This window comes from Lepisma saccharinum, chromosome 19 (genome assembly GCF_977018435.1).
Source record: "Lepisma saccharinum chromosome 19, izLepSacc3.1, whole genome shotgun sequence".
Classification (NCBI taxonomy): Eukaryota; Metazoa; Arthropoda; class Insecta; order Zygentoma; family Lepismatidae; genus Lepisma; species Lepisma saccharinum.
In genome coordinates this window covers 7,581,377-7,601,176 of record NC_139247.1, presented here as the reverse complement: position 1 = coordinate 7,601,176, position 19,800 = coordinate 7,581,377, and the positions used below count along the sequence as shown (strand labels likewise).

At 38.8% G+C, this 19,800-nt stretch overlaps 1 protein-coding gene across 1 annotated transcript in view; it reads left to right on the top strand.

Annotated features, from left to right (window-relative positions):
- Nucleotides 1-2,402: 2,402 nt before the first annotated feature.
- Nucleotides 2,403-19,800, top strand: part of LOC146002800 (uncharacterized) — a 52,188-nt gene continuing 34,790 nt past the window's right edge. The window contains exon 1 of the mRNA XM_083140750.1: nucleotides 2,403-2,564. Coding sequence (XP_082996876.1) covers nucleotides 2,436-2,564 — 129 coding nt within the window. The 5' untranslated portion in view covers nucleotides 2,403-2,435. The remainder of the gene's footprint in view (nucleotides 2,565-19,800) is intronic.

The following is a 19,800-nucleotide window of genomic DNA, read 5'->3' as shown; positions in this document are numbered from 1 at the left end:
TGCTTACTATTAACATGTTGTTTTTTCGCTCAACAACATGCATAGAGAGGTACAAAGCATGTAGTCAAATGTACAATATTTACATATTAATAATAATAATAATAGTGTTTACATCAACAAACAGGTAGCTATTATTAATGTCTCGACTTTCGAGTTCTTCACGCTTCATCTACAATAAAGTATCTGCGCTTGCGCCTCATAACATCATTTCCCCGACGTGGAATTGGCCTTTATTAGAAGAAAACCAAATTTATAGTGCTGTCTTTCGTTAATTTATTTCGTAAGCATACAAAATGGATACGCAGCCATTGTTCCTATCATTTCACAATGCAATAACGTGCTTACGAGCGCGGCGTGCTTGTAGTTCTATATTTAAACGCCAGGCTGTGTGCCAGTCGACGCGGTTTGAAACTATACTAACAGATGACGCGCAGATCGATTTCCTGTAATTTCCGTGCTTCAGAATTGCCAACACACTGTTTCGGAGAACGAACCATGGTTTAGTAAACTGGCAGTTACTTTCACATTGAAAAACCCGGTGCTGGTTAAGACTGGCTGTTATCTCCAACTGACAGATAGTTAACAGAAAGATTAACAGGACATTGAAAAACTGGCCCTAAATGCCTATGTTGTTAGGTTAGGCAGGCTAGCTATGTATGCACAAGGTAGCAAAATTGTTGTGCGACAAGAAAGACCCGTGCTTTACTGTAGAAATCGGAACCTCTCAGTTTCTTGTTAAGTTTGAGACTGGTGGAAGCTGGAAATGGAAACTAATATCTGAATACACAATGCCTGATTTTGATCATAACGTGATTTTTTTTCTTTTGCGATACGATTCATTGGTCTGTATAACTGAATGAAGCGCAGAAGTAAGCTTTGTAAATTTTGTACTTTGAAAGATAAATTAATCTGGAGAATCTATTATGACACTGCAGGTTGTTTTCTGCTATATAAACTGTTCAGACAGCATGAAATATTTCAACGTGATTTTTTACAGGATGAGGATAGTAATTCTATAATATTTAGTTTCTTGAAATTTAGATGAATATAAATCATAACCTACTTCAGTAGTGGCGGAAAAAGTGGGGCTATTACCCACAACTTTTGTCCCTGCAGTAGAGGTGTGCGTGATCCCGAAAAGTCGGGACCGGGAAAGAAAATTTACATCCCGATCCCGACTTCCGGAAATGACTTCCCGACTTTTTGGGATCCCAAGCAGTCTGGAAATTCCGAATGGTCATTTTAAAGCGTTGTCAATTCTAGACGTTCTCTTCATTGTAAATGTCTGGAACGTATCGGAAATTGTTAGTATTTGTACCAGAAGTGCAAAAACAAGCTCTTAAGATGGAACTTACTAATATAATTCGAGATTTCAAGAGCTTTGGGAAATTTCGAACACATCCCGTCCAGAAAATTTTCCGACTTTTCCGGGAAATTGAGAATTTTTCCCGTCCCGAATGTCGGGATTTAAAGAATTTCCCGTCCCGACCCAAAAAATTCTGTCCCGCACACCCCTACTCTGCAGTATGGTAAACCTTATCTCCAAAGGTAAATAAACTGTCCTTGTCGCCACTGTACTCATAAAAATGAGTATTTTTTTCTCTTTAACGACTTTAACTATAATTTACTGGGAAAAGGTTGAATTTGTTTTGTTTAAAACATGTTTTTTTAACTCATGTTCAAAACTATGTTTAAAACAAAAAAAACATGTTTTAAACAAAAAAAACAGTTTGTTTTGTTCTTTTTTTAAAAAAAAACACAAATTTTGCCAACCCTTGCACACACAAATTCAGATTAAACCAAACCCTCCGATCTGACGCTTGTGGCGCTCATGGTGGTGATCATCCAAACTAAAGCGTATTTAGTGGAATGTTTTTTGCAACGTTGATGCAACGTTATCACAACGTTGTTCCCCTACATACAACATTCATCATAAATACAACGTTGTGGTAACGTTATCACAACGTTGTTCCCCTACATACAACATTCATCATAAATACAACATTCATACAACGTTGTGGCAACGTTAATGTGTTGACTGGGATTATTTGGAATTTATATGGATATGCACGAAAATGTTAAATGTAAAAGCGTAAAAATGAAGATTTATTAGTATATCGTATTCATATTACACGGGGACTGGGAAAGTTGTGAAACTGAAATCCCTTTTACCACAGATTGGCCAAAGTTGACAGTGTTTTGTCTTACAGGGTCAGAAAAAGAAGAAGGAGAAGCATGTTGTGACTCGATCCGGCCTGGGGTGTAGTCTGTGTCTGTATGTAAAGCGAAACCAAATAAGAACTTTTTTAATTTGTGGACTGCTGTATTAAATATAATACATGATACTACCTTCGTACGTAAATTATGTATGACAGAAAGTTATAGTAAATGTGTTATGAAAAGCAAATAAGTTAATGTTCTAAGAAGTACGTGAAATGATGACTTATTGGAAATGTTTTTTCTGTTCTGAGCAAACCTGCTCGCACCAAAGTATAAGTATTATGAAGGCAGAAGAAAATGGAATGCAGATTCTAAGAAAAATTAAGAGTTGCCTCGGCATATGGGTAAGAATTAATCGTGGAACGACTTGAGATGACCGGACCCCTCTCCGATTTTCTTCATATTTGCCATACTCTCTAATCGAGGCCTCCTAATCACGAATCTGAAGTTAAAATTAGTCGGAAACGTCTAGAAATTGCAAAATACTGAAAATAAGGCGTTAGTTTTCGGAATGGAAACCGTCGATTTTCGCGAATTTTTTTGTTTCACACGCAAATATATATATTCCTGATACTACCACGACACCAAATTTTAACTATGTTTGCCTAACCTAACCACGTGCCAATGGTTCGTGGGCTAGCGCCAATGGTTCGTGAGGCTAGCGTCAATGGTTCGCAATTTCTAGACGTTTCCGACAAATTTTAGCATCAGATTCGTGATTAGGAGACCTCAATTAGTGACTGTCAAATATGAAGTAAATTGGAGAGGGGTCCTGTCATCTCAGGTCATACCTTAATGGTAGATAATTTGATTTCGTTTATTTTACTTCGCCTTTCTGCCACTTTGGGCTAATCGCGAAGATGAGGATGGAATGAGTGATGATCGAATGAAATTGGTGAATGGATACACAAACATCATTAAAATTTCGGTAACCACCAAACGTCTCTAATTCCCTTATTTTCGTATTTTTTACATTGATACTTACATATTCTGCATTCGTAAGGATTCTTCTATTTCACGTTTCATTTTTTGCAGGCAAATAATCTCAATTTTCGAAATATCCAGTATTTTTATTTTGTTCGCGTTTGCTTGCGTTACACGCAATATGGCGGAGAAATCTTGACTAGCGTAGTCCATGATCAGTAGTTATGCAGTGTTGCACCCTTCTTCATAGAAAAATACCTACTTTTCTGTTACTGATTTTGTATTTTTTCCAGGTTCGAAAACTCCACGAACCATGCACGGATAGACCCACGAACCATTCATAAATAGCCCACGAACCATGCACAGCAAGGTTAGGTTAGGTTCTGTTAGGTTAGGAAACATAGTTAAATTTGTTTTTAAAAATTAGAAATTTTTTTCGGGTTTGAAAACCCCACGAACCATTCATAAATAGCCCCACAAACCATTCGCGGATAGCCCCATGAACCATTCATAAATAGCCCCATGAACCATTCACGGATAGCCCACGAACCATTCACGGATAGCCCCATGAACCATTCATAAATAGCCCCATGAACCATTCACGGATAGCCCCACGAACCATTCATAAATAGCCCCATGAACCATTCACGGATAGCCCCACGAACCATTCATAAATAGCCCCACGAACCATTCATAAATAGCCCCACGAACCATTCATAAATAGCCTGAGAGATACTGGGCGAAAGGGGGGGGGGGTTATAACCCCCATCAACCTTACATTGAGCTCGTCATGTTGTCGCAAGTCTGTAATCAGAAATGATGAACAGTAATTCACGTTTATTTACGTTCTAGAACTGTTACACAGTTACAAAACCGCATATTTGGAAACACTGACCGGTTGTTACGTCATGAAACGCTCGCAAATATTTGGTTCACGTAGTAGACGGACATCAAGAACAGCTTTCGTGCATCGGAGTGACATTAATGTCGAAATTTACATGATTTATTGGCAAAAAAAATTTGAACGAGGTGAAAACAAACTTCCAAGACCTTCCTAAAGTATAAATAAAGCCATTTCGGTAAGTACTTTCTCCTGTAAAATTGAAGAAATACGTTTTGGGGATACGAAAATTTTACCCAAACATCAATGCCCAGGCCGGGATTCGATCCCTGGACCCCTGATGTTGTAGCACGATACGCAAACTACGGCTCAAGTTCCTTTTGTTTTATTGTGATTTCATCATGCTACGAATGCAATTTTTTGACAAAAAATCAACAGTTTGGTGTGCTGAGTAGGAACTGACGTTGTCGTGGTGAAGAAGAATGCAATGATTTGAGTTTGTTTTTCACAATTCATTGATGACCTCTGGCAAACAAATTGTTGTATACCACTCAGCATTTACAGTCCTTCGATTTTCCAAAGCTATTGTTGCCATGTGTCCTGCATAACCGAAGAAACAAGCAATCATTTGCTTAACAGCACTCCTTGAACGAACTGAGGTTGTCGTTGTGAAGAATAATGCAACGATTTTGGTTTGTTTTACACAATTCATTGATGACCTCTGGCAAACAAATTGTTGTATACCACACAGCATTTACAGTCCTTCGATCTTCTAAAGCTATTGCTGCCACATGTCCGGTATAACCGAAGAAACAAGCAATCATTTGCTTAACAGCACTCCTTGAACGAACAACTTGTGTTGGTTTAGGCTCAATTTGAAACACCCGAACAGTGGATTGCTGTTTAGTTTCGAGTTTGTATGAAAAGATCCAAGTTTCATCCCCTGTAACGATGTAGTACAACAAATTTGACTTGCCTCGGTTGAATTTTTTGAGCATTTCTTTACACCAGGGCATGAAATTTCAAGTTTGAAATCAGTCGCCGGACTAAAATCTTTGGTCGCCATTATTTTATATTGATAAATAATAAAAATATGAGCAATTATTAAAAAGTTAGGAATTAATGTTTGTGTAGCGCTGTCGTTCTGCACTGAAGTACGACTTATCAATCGCAGTTGCTGGGTCAAACTCTGACAGGGAGGATGGAGGGGGGGTGTCCGTTTACGGAAACTCTGAGCAAATCATCCAGTGCCTCAGTCTTCAGAGAGTTAATGTAAGTAGTCTTGAGTCTGTTGTGACAGCTGAAACCTCCCTCACATGAGGCTGTGCTCACTGGTAGAACAGCACAAAATGTCAAAATCTGAAGCCAATTGGGGAATCTTGCTGAACAGTCCGCACTGTGGATCTTCTCCAGCGTCTGATTCAAAGCTGGAGAAGGAAACAAGAGTTTGTATTCTGTCCACTCTGCTGACAGAACATCCATTTTCTCATTAAAAAGGCTCGGGTTCAAGTATATGTAGAGCTTCTTTATTTCTTCTATCCCAAACTGAAGAATATTTTCTTTGGGAGGCCAACCCAAGGTGTTGAAAACATGCAGAGATGCAATCGCATCTTTTGACATAGACGGCAATGTTTCTGTGATGTACACCTTCGCATTGTTAATTAAGTTTCCTCTAACAGTCTGAAACTCTTGCACATCCCTGATCTTCCCTGATATGGATACATGGTCCAAGAAATCTTGTTTGCTTGGTCCAACATTAGATTCCAGGTCAGCCAAAACTGAAATACAGTGTTCAATTCTTATTTTGTAGTGCCACGCTTAAAAGGTTCTATTTCCCGTAGAAATCCAAAAGGAAGTACAGAAGCTTAACAAATTTAAACTGCTTCAAACTTTTCAGCAAATCCTTAGCTTTAGCGCCATCATTGTCTTTTCTATGGGCCACCTGTTCAAGATGGGTCACAACAGCTTGCCATGATTGCAAGAGAGCTCTTATTACACGTTCTTTGCTGGCTAACCACCTAATAGTGTGAATATCACTCAGTTTTAGAATTTCTTCTATAACTTCTGCCGTTTCTCTCAAGAGGTGAAGTCTTGAGACGTGTTTGACACACATTTGAAACAACGAAATTTTAGTCGCCAGCCTAAAACTTTTGGTCACCAATGGCGACCTGGCGACCGGAAATTTCGCACCCTGCTTTACACCAATTTACACGAGCCTGTTTTGATCTTCAGTCAAGTTGTGTGGGATCCAACTTCTTGAGAGTTTCCGTACGTTCAGATGACCATGCAAAATCGTATGTATTGCTTTCATGTCAATGTTCAAGGATGCCCGAATCTCATGGTATGGTACATGCCGATCTCTCTCAATCATTTCATGCACAGTATCAACATTACTCGCAACAACAGACATGGATGAACGACCTTCACAAATTCATTACTGAGAAATGTGTGACCATGCTGGAATTCAGAAAACCAATGATACACAGTCCTATTGGATGGTGCTTCATCCCCAAAAGCCAAATCAAGTCGCTCGATGCATTGTTTCGGTGTTAAACTACATTTGAAATCATAAAAAATCATTGCCCGAAAGTGCTCACGAGAAATTTCCATTTCTTACACGAAAATACTTCTTCAAACTGCTGAGAAAAATAAATTAATAGGCTTAAACAAACAATCAAAGATAATTTTGCTACCCTGAAGAGGTAACGAGGAGAAAGCACCAATACAAGGGAAGAGCAGGGGAAGACTTTTGGACAATGTGTGCTAATAGGTTATTCATTTGCCTGTTAGAGGTCACAGTTGCCGGTCAGGCCAGTGTTGTCACATTTGATTGGCAGAAAGAGCTAAATCCCACCTAAAATGGGGATACCATTTCTCTGAAGCAACTAGTGCTAGACTGCAAAGCCCAGGCTGGATTTAGCTACAACTAAGACTGGTTAGGTAAATAGAAGAGAAGATATTTCCTTGGAGAAATTCGTGATTTCGACAAACCTTGCTCCAAAAAACTGAGTTGGCAACAGTAGTGCGTACGACTGAACTTCCTTCCATGTTGCTGGACAATCGGAATTCTGTCATCTGCTCACCAACACCTCACAAACGTGAAACTGGCCCAAGAAATGTGTGGTTCTTCTCCTTCCCACCACATTGAAAAGAAACCGAAGTGAAGAACTGACAAGGCTGAACAACTATTCATTGGATTTTTGTGCTAACTGTCTCAAGAGTGTAAGTTCTTTCCAAGGTGTGTTTGTAACTAAATCACTGAGTGGAAAAAAGTCAGAGAGAGAGAGAAATAAACAAAAATCTAGAGTGAAGCCATGTTTTTTTTTAGGGGAGAGAATATAACGTCTAGCATACATAATTGTTGTGATGGCCGATAACTAGAGGCATGCATATTTCGTTTTTGACGAAAACACTAAATGTGAAATAACACATTGTAATGTTAATTTTTCATGTTTCTGAAAGATGTGAGGTGCATTTTCCTACCCTGTTTTGCCACGAAATAATTTGAAATAGACTCTTAAACATGAAATTTCTAATGTATTTACTGATGCGGCACTTTCTGAAGTCAGAATTATCCTGTGAGTTATGCAATTCACGAAAAATTGATTAATTCTGCTGTAAATGTGTGAAAAGCAAAAATGGACCCCTTTATACAGGAATAAACTTAATATTCGATAGCGACATAAATGTGTTGTTAGAAGGAATATGTTTATTTTGTGTAGTAAGTGCAGTTTCTAAATCAAATTTGAGATTATATTCACAATTTTAAAACAAAAATGCCATTGTATATATGGCTTTTTCACTGCAATAACAGTGAAATTTATTTTATTTACCACTTTTAAACCCGAAATTTTGCTTTTTTATTTACCAAAAATATGTGCCTCTACCGGTAATGCTTTTGAAATAGTCACAACACGCCACTGTATGGGGCATTCCATGTGAAAGTGCCCCTGAGCCTCAATTTCTAAAATTAATTGTGATGCTATAGCTTTATCCTGTTTTGTGAGTGAACAATCTAAAATTGTCTTATGGATAAAGAAAAAATATATATAGTATTAATACATAATTAAGTTAGATAGTAGAAGGTAATTTATATATTGTCCCTTTATTTTAGCTTTTTGATTTACTTGTGTCTTGTATTGTGTTCCACCCGTGACATCGAAAATCAATTAATTCCTCCTTTAACTGTTACATTCCCCCCAAACTCCACTGGAATATTCAGTAGCCTTCCTGGTGGTGTAGTGGTAGCGATGTCACATTGCCTTGTTTTTTCCTTTAATATACTGCTATGTGATTCTTTTATAGCCACCAGTCATTTGTTTACTATCATCTTGGTTATGGACTGCTGCTTCCATCTAGGTCACATGTGTGTGATGTGAAGGGGTTAGGTTTTGGACACTTAGCATTCAAATAATTCTCGAAATTCTTTTGTGGTTAGGTGGGTGAAGTTTGGGGCTCTTAACATTGCAATAATTTCCGTAAATGCTTTCAACATCCCATCATATTGATCCTGGTTTCAAGCACAACACCCATCCAGTCTTGGGTGAACATCTAGTAGTGAGTAAATTTGGCAGTAGTATGTGAATTCATTTGTGATGGGAAGTGCGGATGTAAGGTACCTTTAAATCCTCTTTTTGTTTCGTACCTGGTGGAGGCACATTGCACAGTGGTTTGGACACCCCATTGAACTGTAGGTCCAGTTCTCATTAGCCCATGTGGACTTAAAACATCAATTCAAATAGGACTTTTCGGAACTTCAAGTAGTGGTAACTACCTTCAAGAAGCTTCAAATTTACTTTCATGATCATTTTCACTATTCCGCGATACTATGTTTTCCTCCTGTGAAACTGAAAAATCATGAAGCATTCAGAACTGTTAACCAAATGTTTAGAATATTGATTTATAGTAATGTCTTAGTCTTCCTTTTCAATTGTACCACAAAAATTCGTGATTATCTCGAAAACGGCTCGTTTGCAGATCCATGTTTAGTGACACTTTTTTCCTTCTATTATTGTGTTCTTTCACCTGTGACAGTTTGCACTATTACTTATGTATTCCCACTTTTTCTCAAGTGTCTGTCTGATGTTAAATATTTGATCTCCAGTTGATCTGTTGATAATGACCTATAATTTTATTAGCAACTATGTTTTTGAGAGCAGCAAAATTCCATGGTAATTATTGCAGTTCTTTAAACACAGATTCTTGGTTCTTTCCACTGTTGAGGAATTTCCTCTTTATTCCGTATTAGACCAATTAATTTATGAATTTTATATATAAAAAAATTCCCACCATATTTAATTAACTCAGCTGCTATTAAATCAATTTCAGGTTCTTTGATATTATTTAGCCTTTTAGTAACATCTTTAACTTCAGTCATGTTAGGTTCTGGAACTAATGCTGTGTGTACTTCATTTACTTCTGATTTATCTCCTACATGAACATTAAAAAGGTCATTGAAGTAGTTCTTCAATGTATTTAAAATATTGCTTGGATCATCCAAAAACATCATCATCTTTATCTTTTATCATTTTTTCTTTATGTCGTAACGCCTTTCTAAATTCATTTACACCTATATATTGTTGTAAGCCCGTTTACCTGGGCTCTGAGAGGTCACAGGGAAGTTTCATTTAAACATTTAGGTAGAGCTTAATAATATCTGATGGCTGAACCTGCTCCGTAGGAGGGTAGAGATATGGAAAGTTGGTGTAAAAGGTTATTCACGCTTGTTCATACCTGGTAGATGTGTGTGATGTCTTGTCCTAATGCTTCTCGCAGACCGAATCGTGACAGTTCCAAGGTTCTATCCAGCGACCCTCAGTTCACCAAGCCAAGCGATCCCTTGCGCCTTGTAGCATGCTAGGCAGCGGTAACTCCGTGTTCCATCGTCGTAGTTAGCAGTGTAACGTGTTGTAATGTAATCGGACTAGTTCTCCATGTAGCGTCGATGAGTGTCAGAATCAAAAGAGAGCGAGCTCCGGGTAGGAGCTTGCTTTTATCATTCTAGGCGTCGAAAGGTTGTTAAACCTTTCAAACGCGGTAGATCCTGTTTAGATCCACGCGTTTGCCTTTCCAGTTCCTGGTTTTTACGGAAGTTACAAGCTAGCGCATTCTTGAGATCACTCGCTGGTCGGACAAGTTCAGGAAATGAACAAGTGTGAATATTAACATGACGAGGTTTTCTCGGTCTAATAGTCTCCATATCTCTACATTCCCCTTGTTGAAATAATCGAACCAATCTGTGATGGTCGACTACCTCGTCCGGAGTAGATTATATTTAAAAATTAGGATTTATTAACAAATCAAACTCGTAGAACCAATACAGTAAATCACTAGAAGAATCGCATCACCATAAAAGAAAAATTGAAATCACCAGAATAGTCATATCATCGAAAGAACGTGGCACTAAACACCGTTGAGAAAAAAAATATATAAAAACACGTAGAATAAAAAAATTAAATTGTAGGTCATAGCCTCGTATATACTCAAAAAGTACGAGCACAACAACTAAGTCTTGAGGCATGGATAAAAAACAATTACATAAGTGTGACACTGAACTAGTTGTGATTGAGTGATGACAGCACAAGAATAAAAAAAAAAAAACACATGTCAGCACAGTGTGAAGAAACGCCGGGAACCGCAAGCGGTTGTATTTTCTGTTTGCTGAGTTCAAAGTGCACTCGGCGGAACATACACGATGCTGGGCGGAGCCTTGAGGTATGTTACCTATGGCAACTCTGTAAACTGCATGTCGCTATAGGCTGGACATTCTGTGCAGCTGACGATAATTAAAAAAAACACAAAAGAAAGAGACGTATCTCTAATCCAATATGGGTAGCACCCATGGGCACAAACTTTGGCACTGTAAATGACATATGTTCGTATTAATTGCGTGTGCCTTACGGTACTTGAAGTAGCTGAGCACCGGAACACTTGTAGCCGATGTAAGATAACAATAAGTATCATGTGTCGTCAGTAAACAAGAGCAGGATGCACTCAGTGGGCGGGGCCTGTCGATGAAGATCGTCGTGACGTCAGCGAAGTTGAGTCTGGAAGTCAAATTTGCGATGGCGCTGTGGGTCAAGAGACGTCCTGGGTAAAGCGCTCCACATCTGGGTCGCGGCGTGGGAGATGGAAAAATCAGCCATGGGGTCCAGACGGGAACGGGTCCATGTTGGGGCTGGAACTCCACAAAATCGTCGTCGGTCTCTGCGATGAGCCTAGGTCTGTCGCTCGATGGTACAAGCCGGTGGTCGTCATGGGTCCGGTAGCATCCGTGGCGATGAGATAATGAAACAAGCGTAAAGGGAAAAATTAGGAAAAAGCAAAAGGTAGTGGAGCAGATTTACAATAAGTGATGTCGGGTTATAAAATCGATTGAAAAGGGACTTTCAGTTAAAACTGGTGAATTATTTTGGGGGGGAGGGGAGGTAATGTCTAATTTGAATGACGGCGAAGGGGCGTTATTACTTATATGATGTAGAGTTTTTAAGGGGGGCCTGTTTATGATTAACAGGTTTACCTGAAGAAAAGTTCGCCGGGGCAACGGGGGGGGGGGAGTAGGTGGAATAATTCCATGTTGTAAGGAAAGTTCGCCGGGGCGCAACGGGGGGGGAAGTTAGAATAGTCGGCTTAGCCGGGAATGAAATGAGAAAAGAAAGGAGAATTCAGCGATAATAGAACGAACTAAGTGATTACGAGACATTTCCTTCTGTAATATGTGTAGATGTCGTTTATAAAAGCAATTGCAAGAATTTTACGTGTCTTGTGGACAAAGGTTTAAGCGCCTTCGATTCGCTGCTAATAAAAAAAAAATTGAAAAAGAAGTGAGAAAGAGTAAGTAATATGTTTGTGTAATAGTTCATTGAAAAATAGAGTAGGTTGTAATTTCATGGGATATGAGCTATACCATGTTGTATGCTATCAATATTTGAACTATAAAATTAAAGGAGAGAGTGGGAACATTTGCCTATATGTATTATATGCTTTATTAACATATTTAGTGCATTGCAGCTTTCAAAGAAGCAGTTCGCGTTACACCTAAGCGTAAATAAAAAAAATTGCTATGGCCAAAAAGCCAAAAGTTCAAGCAAGTTCTACGCAATTCATTTGTTCTTTAAATCATTGATCTTGTTCTATCTTAGTTCATTCGTTCTTTATTTCTGTGTACTTTTTTCTTCATTTGAGCGTATATGTACCAGCAAATGGGGAAAAAAATATTTGCTAGTTAGAATCATAAACACACTAAGTACTTATTAGTCAAATCAGCTAAGTGATATGTTCTGACTATTACTATGCGTTTAATCGCATATTATAAAATAACATTAAAATATCTGTAAAAAAAAATAATTATTAGGCAAGAGATGTATTATAAATGTTCCGACGATTGAGATAGCATTCTGTAATCCTGATCTTGTTAAAAAATAAAAATAATCATGTTGTATTAAAAATAAAAATGAGTTCGTTCTAACGCAGAAATGCAATGCGAGCACTGGAAGTGGAAAGAGGGGGGAGGGGAGTCGATGAGCGTGAGAAAATGCTGGATCAGGGGATGCTAGCATGTACGCAACGAGGAGCGAGAAGGCTAAAGCGAGTGGCAACAGAGTGGCGTGTTAATGAATGTTAGTGGGGTTATCATGGCACTAGTCGTAGCGGGCTTTGAGTCTAGAAATAGTAATAGTGTCAGTCTTTTGTTTATTCCTGCCGGCGATGTAAGTTACTTCGTAGGAATTCTCATTAACTTTGCGTAGAATAGTTCCTTTGTACTTATAAGAGGACGCAAAGGCTTTTGACACACCTGGAGTCGGAGTGGCATCTAGAATCCATACATGTTGTCCTGGTGAGTACTGTATTTGCCTAGAAGTGCTGTCTGCGTACTTTTTCTGCTGTTCGTAACGCTTATGCAGGTTGTCATGTGCTGTCTTACGTATGGAGGTCAGGAGTTCAAGTCTCTGTGCGTTCGTCTGGGAAACATTGTCGGGGTTCGAAGGAAGGACTGCGTCAGCTAAGATCCTTGGGTTGTAGCCAAACAAAGTAAAATACGGGCTCTGGAGGGATCCAGAATGGATTGTAACGTTGTGGCTGAACGCTGCGCTAGCTAAATAGTCACACCATGAAGCCTTCTTTTCTAACACAAAAACTCTCATAACTTTCTTCAAGTAACTAAATGAACTTTCAACTAATCCATTCGTGAAATGGGCACAAGTATCTACATATTTTAGTTGTACGCCTGTAATATTAGCCAACTCTCGTAAGAGTAAACTTGAATTGGGTGTTGAACGATCTAAATAGATCGTTTCCGGGATGCCATGGACTAAAAAGACTTTCTCAACTAGGGCTGTTGCTATGTTTTGTGCATCGTGATTAGCCAAAGGAGCTGTAATTACGTACCTTGTACAACTATCGACTACTGATAGGAAATATTTGTATTTGTGCGTTTTTGAAGAGACTAAAGGACCACATACGTCAATATGAATTCGTTGGAAAGGGATTTGGGCTGGTTGAAATGTTTGCAGCGTATGCGGCTTAGAACCTTGTGGTTTCTTTGAAATCTGACAAGGGATGCAATGTCGAACCTTATCGTACACAAATTTCTTCATATTAGGGAAGAAGTAGCGCATAAGCATTAAATTATATGTCTTTTGAGCACCTTGGTGACTTCCATTCATTTTGTGTGCATGAATAAGGTCGAAAACTTGATTTCTTAATGCATGAGGAATACAAAGTCTATCCCTATTACCAGTTTTGATTTTATTAGTCCTGTATAAGACTCCATTTTTGAGTACATAAGAATACGAAAGCTTTTCTAGTTTAGGGTCACTAGCTTTATCTTTGTTTTCTAATACATCAATAATGTCTCTGAAATAGGGGTCTTTACGTTGTTCTGAACTAATATCAAAATCTGCTGCTTGTGCATGAAATACTTGATGAAAGAATAAGTCATCATCATCATCATCATCATTTTTCTTGTCATGATTAGTTTTGTCAAGCGGTAAACTTGCACGGGAGAGTGCATCCGCAAGTTCATTTTTACTAGCGCTGACATGCCTTATTTCGAAATCAAAATTCTGAAAATAAAGGGCTCTTCTTCCTAAAATAGAACTATGGTGTTTAGTTGAACGAAGATAAGATAAGGCTTTATTGTCTGTGAGAACCACAAAATGTTGATTCATAAGAAAAAATTTGAAAGTTTTCAAAACATAATATGCACCTGCAATTTCGAGTGAAAATGTGTCAGCTCTTTTCTCTGTGTCTGTTAAGGCTCGTGAACAATAGGCACATGGATGTAAATTTCCTTCTTCATCAGGCTGTAACAAGGCTCCTCCAATGCCAATTCCGCTCGCATCAATGTATACATATGAGGGGCGTTTAGGGTCATAAGGGCGGAGGATAGGGGCGGACGTAATCATTTCTTTCAGTGTTTCGAAGCTCTTCTGGTGTTCATCAGTCCATTGAAACTTAACATTCTTTTTAAGAAGCTTAAATAAACATTCTGTTGGTCCTGCAAAACCTTGCACAAATCGTCGAATGAAATTGACAAGTCCTAGAAAACTACGAAGCTTGCGTTTGGTGGTAGGGGTGGGATATTCCAAAATAGCTTTAAGAATGTGTTCTGAAATCTTAACTCCCTTTTGAGATACCAAATTACCAAGGACTTTTACTTCGGTAAAAGCTAGCCTACACTTAGAGGGTGATAATTTAAGGGATGCTGTTCGTAACTTTTGAAACACTCTGTCCAGTATGTTAAGCATGTGGGGGAGATTTGAACTGTAAATAATAATATCATCAGTGTAAACAGAAAGTTCTGAACTGTCTATTCCGCTAAGGGCAAGTTCGCTTACGCGGTTCATTACACCGGGCGATGTTTTCAATCCCTGGCATAACCTAGCATACCTAAAACTACCCAGATTGTTAATAGAAAAGGCGGTAATGTCCTTAGAACGCTCTGTTAATGATACCTGAAAGAATGCAGAGGACATATCTAAAATTGAGTAATATTTCTTTCCAGCCATCTCTGTCATGATGGTTTTTATGTCTGGGGATTGTAAGGAAATCGGAGCTATTATCCTGTTTAGGTCGCGGAGGTCAGAGATAAAACGGTAAGTCCCATTGGGTTTCTTAACTAATAGGACTGGGTGTCGATAGGGACTCCCTTCACAGCGCTCTATAACACCTTGGTCTAGTAATTTCTGAACTTCCTGTTTCATGGGTTCTCGGTAATGAAAAGGAATAGGGTAGGTTTTGGCATACACTGGGGTGTCATCTGTCAGTTTGATATCATACTCCAAAACATTAGTTTTAGTCAATTTATCCCCTGGCCAGAGAAAAATATCTGCATACGTGTATGCGAGCTTTAGGATTTTTTCTCTTTCTTCTCGGGGAATATCAGGGTTAACTGTGAGGAGGGAGGGGTCAAATTTCTTTTGACTTTCACTAAGTTGCTGCTTGACTGTAGTATTTTCATTACAAGAGTATGAAAATGCAACATCTTCACTTTTATGTTCCCAAACGGAAGTAACGTCAGTTAAAATTTCACATGTCGATATTTCGCCTAATATTGTGTCACTTTCCAAAGTGATTGTGGTTTCCGTAGGGTTGTGTATGTGAATGACAGGTGACTGCGGGTTTACTGCAGCATTGGGAAGGACTACTGGATGCTGGCTCATAAGGGAAGCAGATGGTGTAAAAAGTACAGGCTTATGGGTATTAGGTGTCGTAGTGGTGATGTTCAAATTGATATAAGTCTTGGATCGTGGACTTAACTGAACTGTGTTTGAAAGGGTAGCTTTTCCCTCATACACATTTACATTTTCAATTTGGGTAAATATGTCATGGGACAGTTGGTGAGTCTTGTATTTTGATCTTAAAATACTATAATTAGGAGTACGTCCTAAATGATAAATAGTTATTGTATTGTCTTTCAACGACATTTCGCACTTCTGCGGTCGTAAAAAGTCATTTCCTAAAAGGGGAGGGACGTTAGTTGAATCTACTATTCTAAATGGGTGCGAATATTTACGCTTTCCAATTATGATAGGAAGAACGACAATTTCAGACACACTCAGTTTCGATCCGGACACACCTTGGATTGTGGATTGTACCTTGTATGTTTTTCTTTCAGTAGGGAGAAGGTGGGAAGGATAAATTGAGATTTGGGAACCCACGTCAATAAGTAAATCTACCTGTTTTCCTTGTATGCTACTATTAATAAAGTATAGGCCATTTCTCTCAATTATAGGAACTTTATCTAATCTGCTATTATCTTCGATTTCGTTCCTGCAAGTCGAAGATGATTTTAGTTTAAATCACTGTCTCGTTGTGGCTTGTAAAAGCAATTGTCGCTCTGATGATTATAACGACCGCAAAACCTGCAGGCTGAGGTATTTGCATCGTCGCGATTAGCCTGATCTCGACGTTGAAACCTCTTGTTACCATTACTTCTGAACTGGCCTCTTGAGTTCGATCGAAAGTTACCTCTGTGATTAGCTCTAGGATTATTATTATTTCTGTAGGAAGAGGACTTATTATTCCCCTTGTTGAAATCTCTGTTCTGTGCGTTTTGATTAGCCATTTTCGCAAATTCCAGTACATTTGAGCAAAGATTGAAGAGAGACCCTGCGTTCATCTGTTCGGTTGAGTGCAGAGCTAAGGTCGAGAGTTGTGACGAAAGTTTGTTTATTTCGTCACCAGAGGTAGCATTTGGAACGTGTTCTACTCTGGGTACTGCTGGTGTCGCCGCGCAGCGGGCACTATCAGAACTCGGTATATGATACATTCCTTGATACACTGTATGGGAACTATTTACGAGAGCCGGATTGGACTGTGGACTTTGGACTTGATGTGTCAATGGTGGGAGAGAAAGAGATGGACATTGGTTGTATGGTACAAAGCGCTGAGTCAAGGTGTGAGAATTACTGGGGAGGGGGGAATAGACCTGTGCATGCGAACAGCTGTGAAGTGATGACGGGGTGAATGTCTGGAGTAAGCTTGCCTGTGCAATTGCCTGATCTATTTCCAATTTCTCTTCCAACATACGTGAATTAATTAATGACTGCTGGCGTTCGAAATTCTGTAGGTGGGCAATTAATTCTTCTGTTCTAGCAAAATGTTTGTTGGTTAAACAGCCAATGTATTTGGCTCGCAGTCCCGTGATGATGTAAGAGAGAGTTTGTTCTTCAGTGGCGTTCGGGAAGTATTGCTGGACTAATGCCTTTTTAGCAATAACGTAGGTGTGAATGGGCTCGGTTACCACCTGTTTTCTCTGGAGAATTATCTGTACAGGATCTGCTGACAGGTACGATCCCTTAAATAGCGTACTTAGCTCGTCTTTGATATGGGTATATGTCAAGTCTACAAAATTGGGTCGTTTCTGTATGTCATGAAAATAAGTTAAAGCGGTGTCAGTCAAAAATAAAGGTAACATCTCTTTACGCTTAGCTTCCGTCCATCCTGCGGCGTGTGCTACATTTTGGAACTTGAGGAAAAATGAGTCAATGTGCTTAGGGTCATTTCCGCTAAATGGTGCCGGGTACAATGCAGTGGGGATTGGGGTGGCCATGTTAGTGGTGGAAATTTGTACAGCTACGTTACCAGAACTATTAACAGTGTTAGAGGAAGTTGAAACGGGAGCTGGGGTACTTGCTAAGGGTTGGGGTCGGTTTCTGTCGGGTGTTTGCAGTCCAAGGACAAATTGAGGGTAATTTCTATTAGCAGACCTTAACCGTGTTAGTGGAGGGGAGGGAATTGGGGATAAAGGTCGTGAATTTATTGGGTTTGCCGTGATTGCAGTTGCTAACTCTATGATTTGGTCGAGGGAGGAATCTAGGTGTTCGTGCAACGCTATCTGTGACGTATTCATAAACGAAGGTTCGTCGTGCTGACCAAAGAACAAATGAAAGTATGGGCATACAGTTATTTATGTCATTAATATATCGCTGGTCAAATAAGTATAAGCAAGTGTTCTCATTCCTGTGTGAATGATGCTTGAATACATGTTATGCAGAAGAACTAGATTTTGTTGAAAAAGGGGGGGGGCTCGGCATAAAGGAAAAAGAGGGGTTGTTTTCCATAGGGTAATACACAAAATTGTCACTGGGTCTGACGCATCTTAAGCGTACTGTGGGAGTATGAGTTGGAATTACTAAAAATTTACTTTAAAAATGCTCCCAAAGTGGGAGGGAGGGGGGGGAGAATAATTTAATGTAAAGCAATTCGTACAGGAGGGTACTTAATTGCAAAAAGGGCCTGAAGCACCTCCACCATGTTGTAAGCCCGTTTACCTGGGCTCTGAGAGGTCACAGGGAAGTTTCATTTAAACATTTAGGTAGAGCTTAATAATATCTGATGGCTGAACCTGCTCCGTAGGAGGGTAGAGATATGGAAAGTTGGTGTAAAAGGTTATTCACGCTTGTTCATACCTGGTAGATGTGTGTGATGTCTTGTCCTAATGCTTCTCGCAGACCGAATCGTGACAGTTCCAAGGTTCTATCCAGCGACCCTCAGTTCACCAAGCCAAGCGATCCCTTGCGCCTTGTAGCATGCTAGGCAGCGGTAACTCCGTGTTCCATCGTCGTAGTTAGCAGTGTAACGTGTTGTAATGTAATCGGACTAGTTCTCCATGTAGCGTCGATGAGTGTCAGAATCAAAAGAGAGCGAGCTCCGGGTAGGAGCTTGCTTTTATCATTCTAGGCGTCGAAAGGTTGTTAAACCTTTCAAACGCGGTAGATCCTGTTTAGATCCACGCGTTTGCCTTTCCAGTTCCTGGTTTTTACGGAAGTTACAAGCTAGCGCATTCTTGAGATCACTCGCTGGTCGGACAAGTTCAGGAAATGAACAAGTGTGAATATTAACATGACGAGGTTTTCTCGGTCTAATAGTCTCCATATCTCTACAATATAAATTTCTGGTATTTTTATTTTTGCTGTTCGTTTCATTTTCATTAATTTTTTTTTCAAGTAGCTAATCTCGTTTATTTTTTTTTTAAACTTCTAAACGTGCATTTAACTACTCACTATATTCTATTGCTTAAATTTGCATCATCAGAGTTATTTAACCTGATTTCTCATTGCAAGTAGATTTTAACATTCAATATCAATCCACAGCTTACTTTTTCTTGGTTTACGATATCCTATACTTTCATTAACTGATGATTCTATTGCATTGCGTATTTGCTTTCAATTCTCATTTACATCTGTTTCGTTATATTTTCATCATCATTTAAATCCTGCAATATATCAAATCTATTTGACAGTTTAATTTTGTAATCTTCCTTAATTCTTTCATCAACAAATTTACTTGTATTAAATTTTAGAATTTTTTTTTTTTTTTTTGCTTATAATTTACCACTTTTACAACTTTCTCTTAATGGTCAGTGGCACAGTCATCACCTCTATGTGAATGAGCATCAGTTCTACCATCTGTAGAAGACCAGATATATATATTTATGGAGATCTTTTGGTTTAAAAGTAGTACTTTTCACAATTTAATTCTTTGAGGTTGTAAAAGTAATTAATCATGTGCCATTACCATGACTTAATTCATGAAGACTTTCTTCACCAATAATGGGTTTATATATCTCTTTTTTTAATCATCTGTGCACTATAGTCACCTAACAGTGATCCCAATTTTGATGATGTTAACAAAAAATGGAGAAAAATATGATCACTCATTCCAATTAATGTTTTTAAAATGTTTACTGTGCATTAATGCCTTGCAATAAGAAATTGGTATTGTGACACATGTTGTGCGAATGTCTGATTATGTAGTGCGTACATCTTGGCTTGGATATCACTTGTCCCTTTTCAGCTAGAACATTTCAA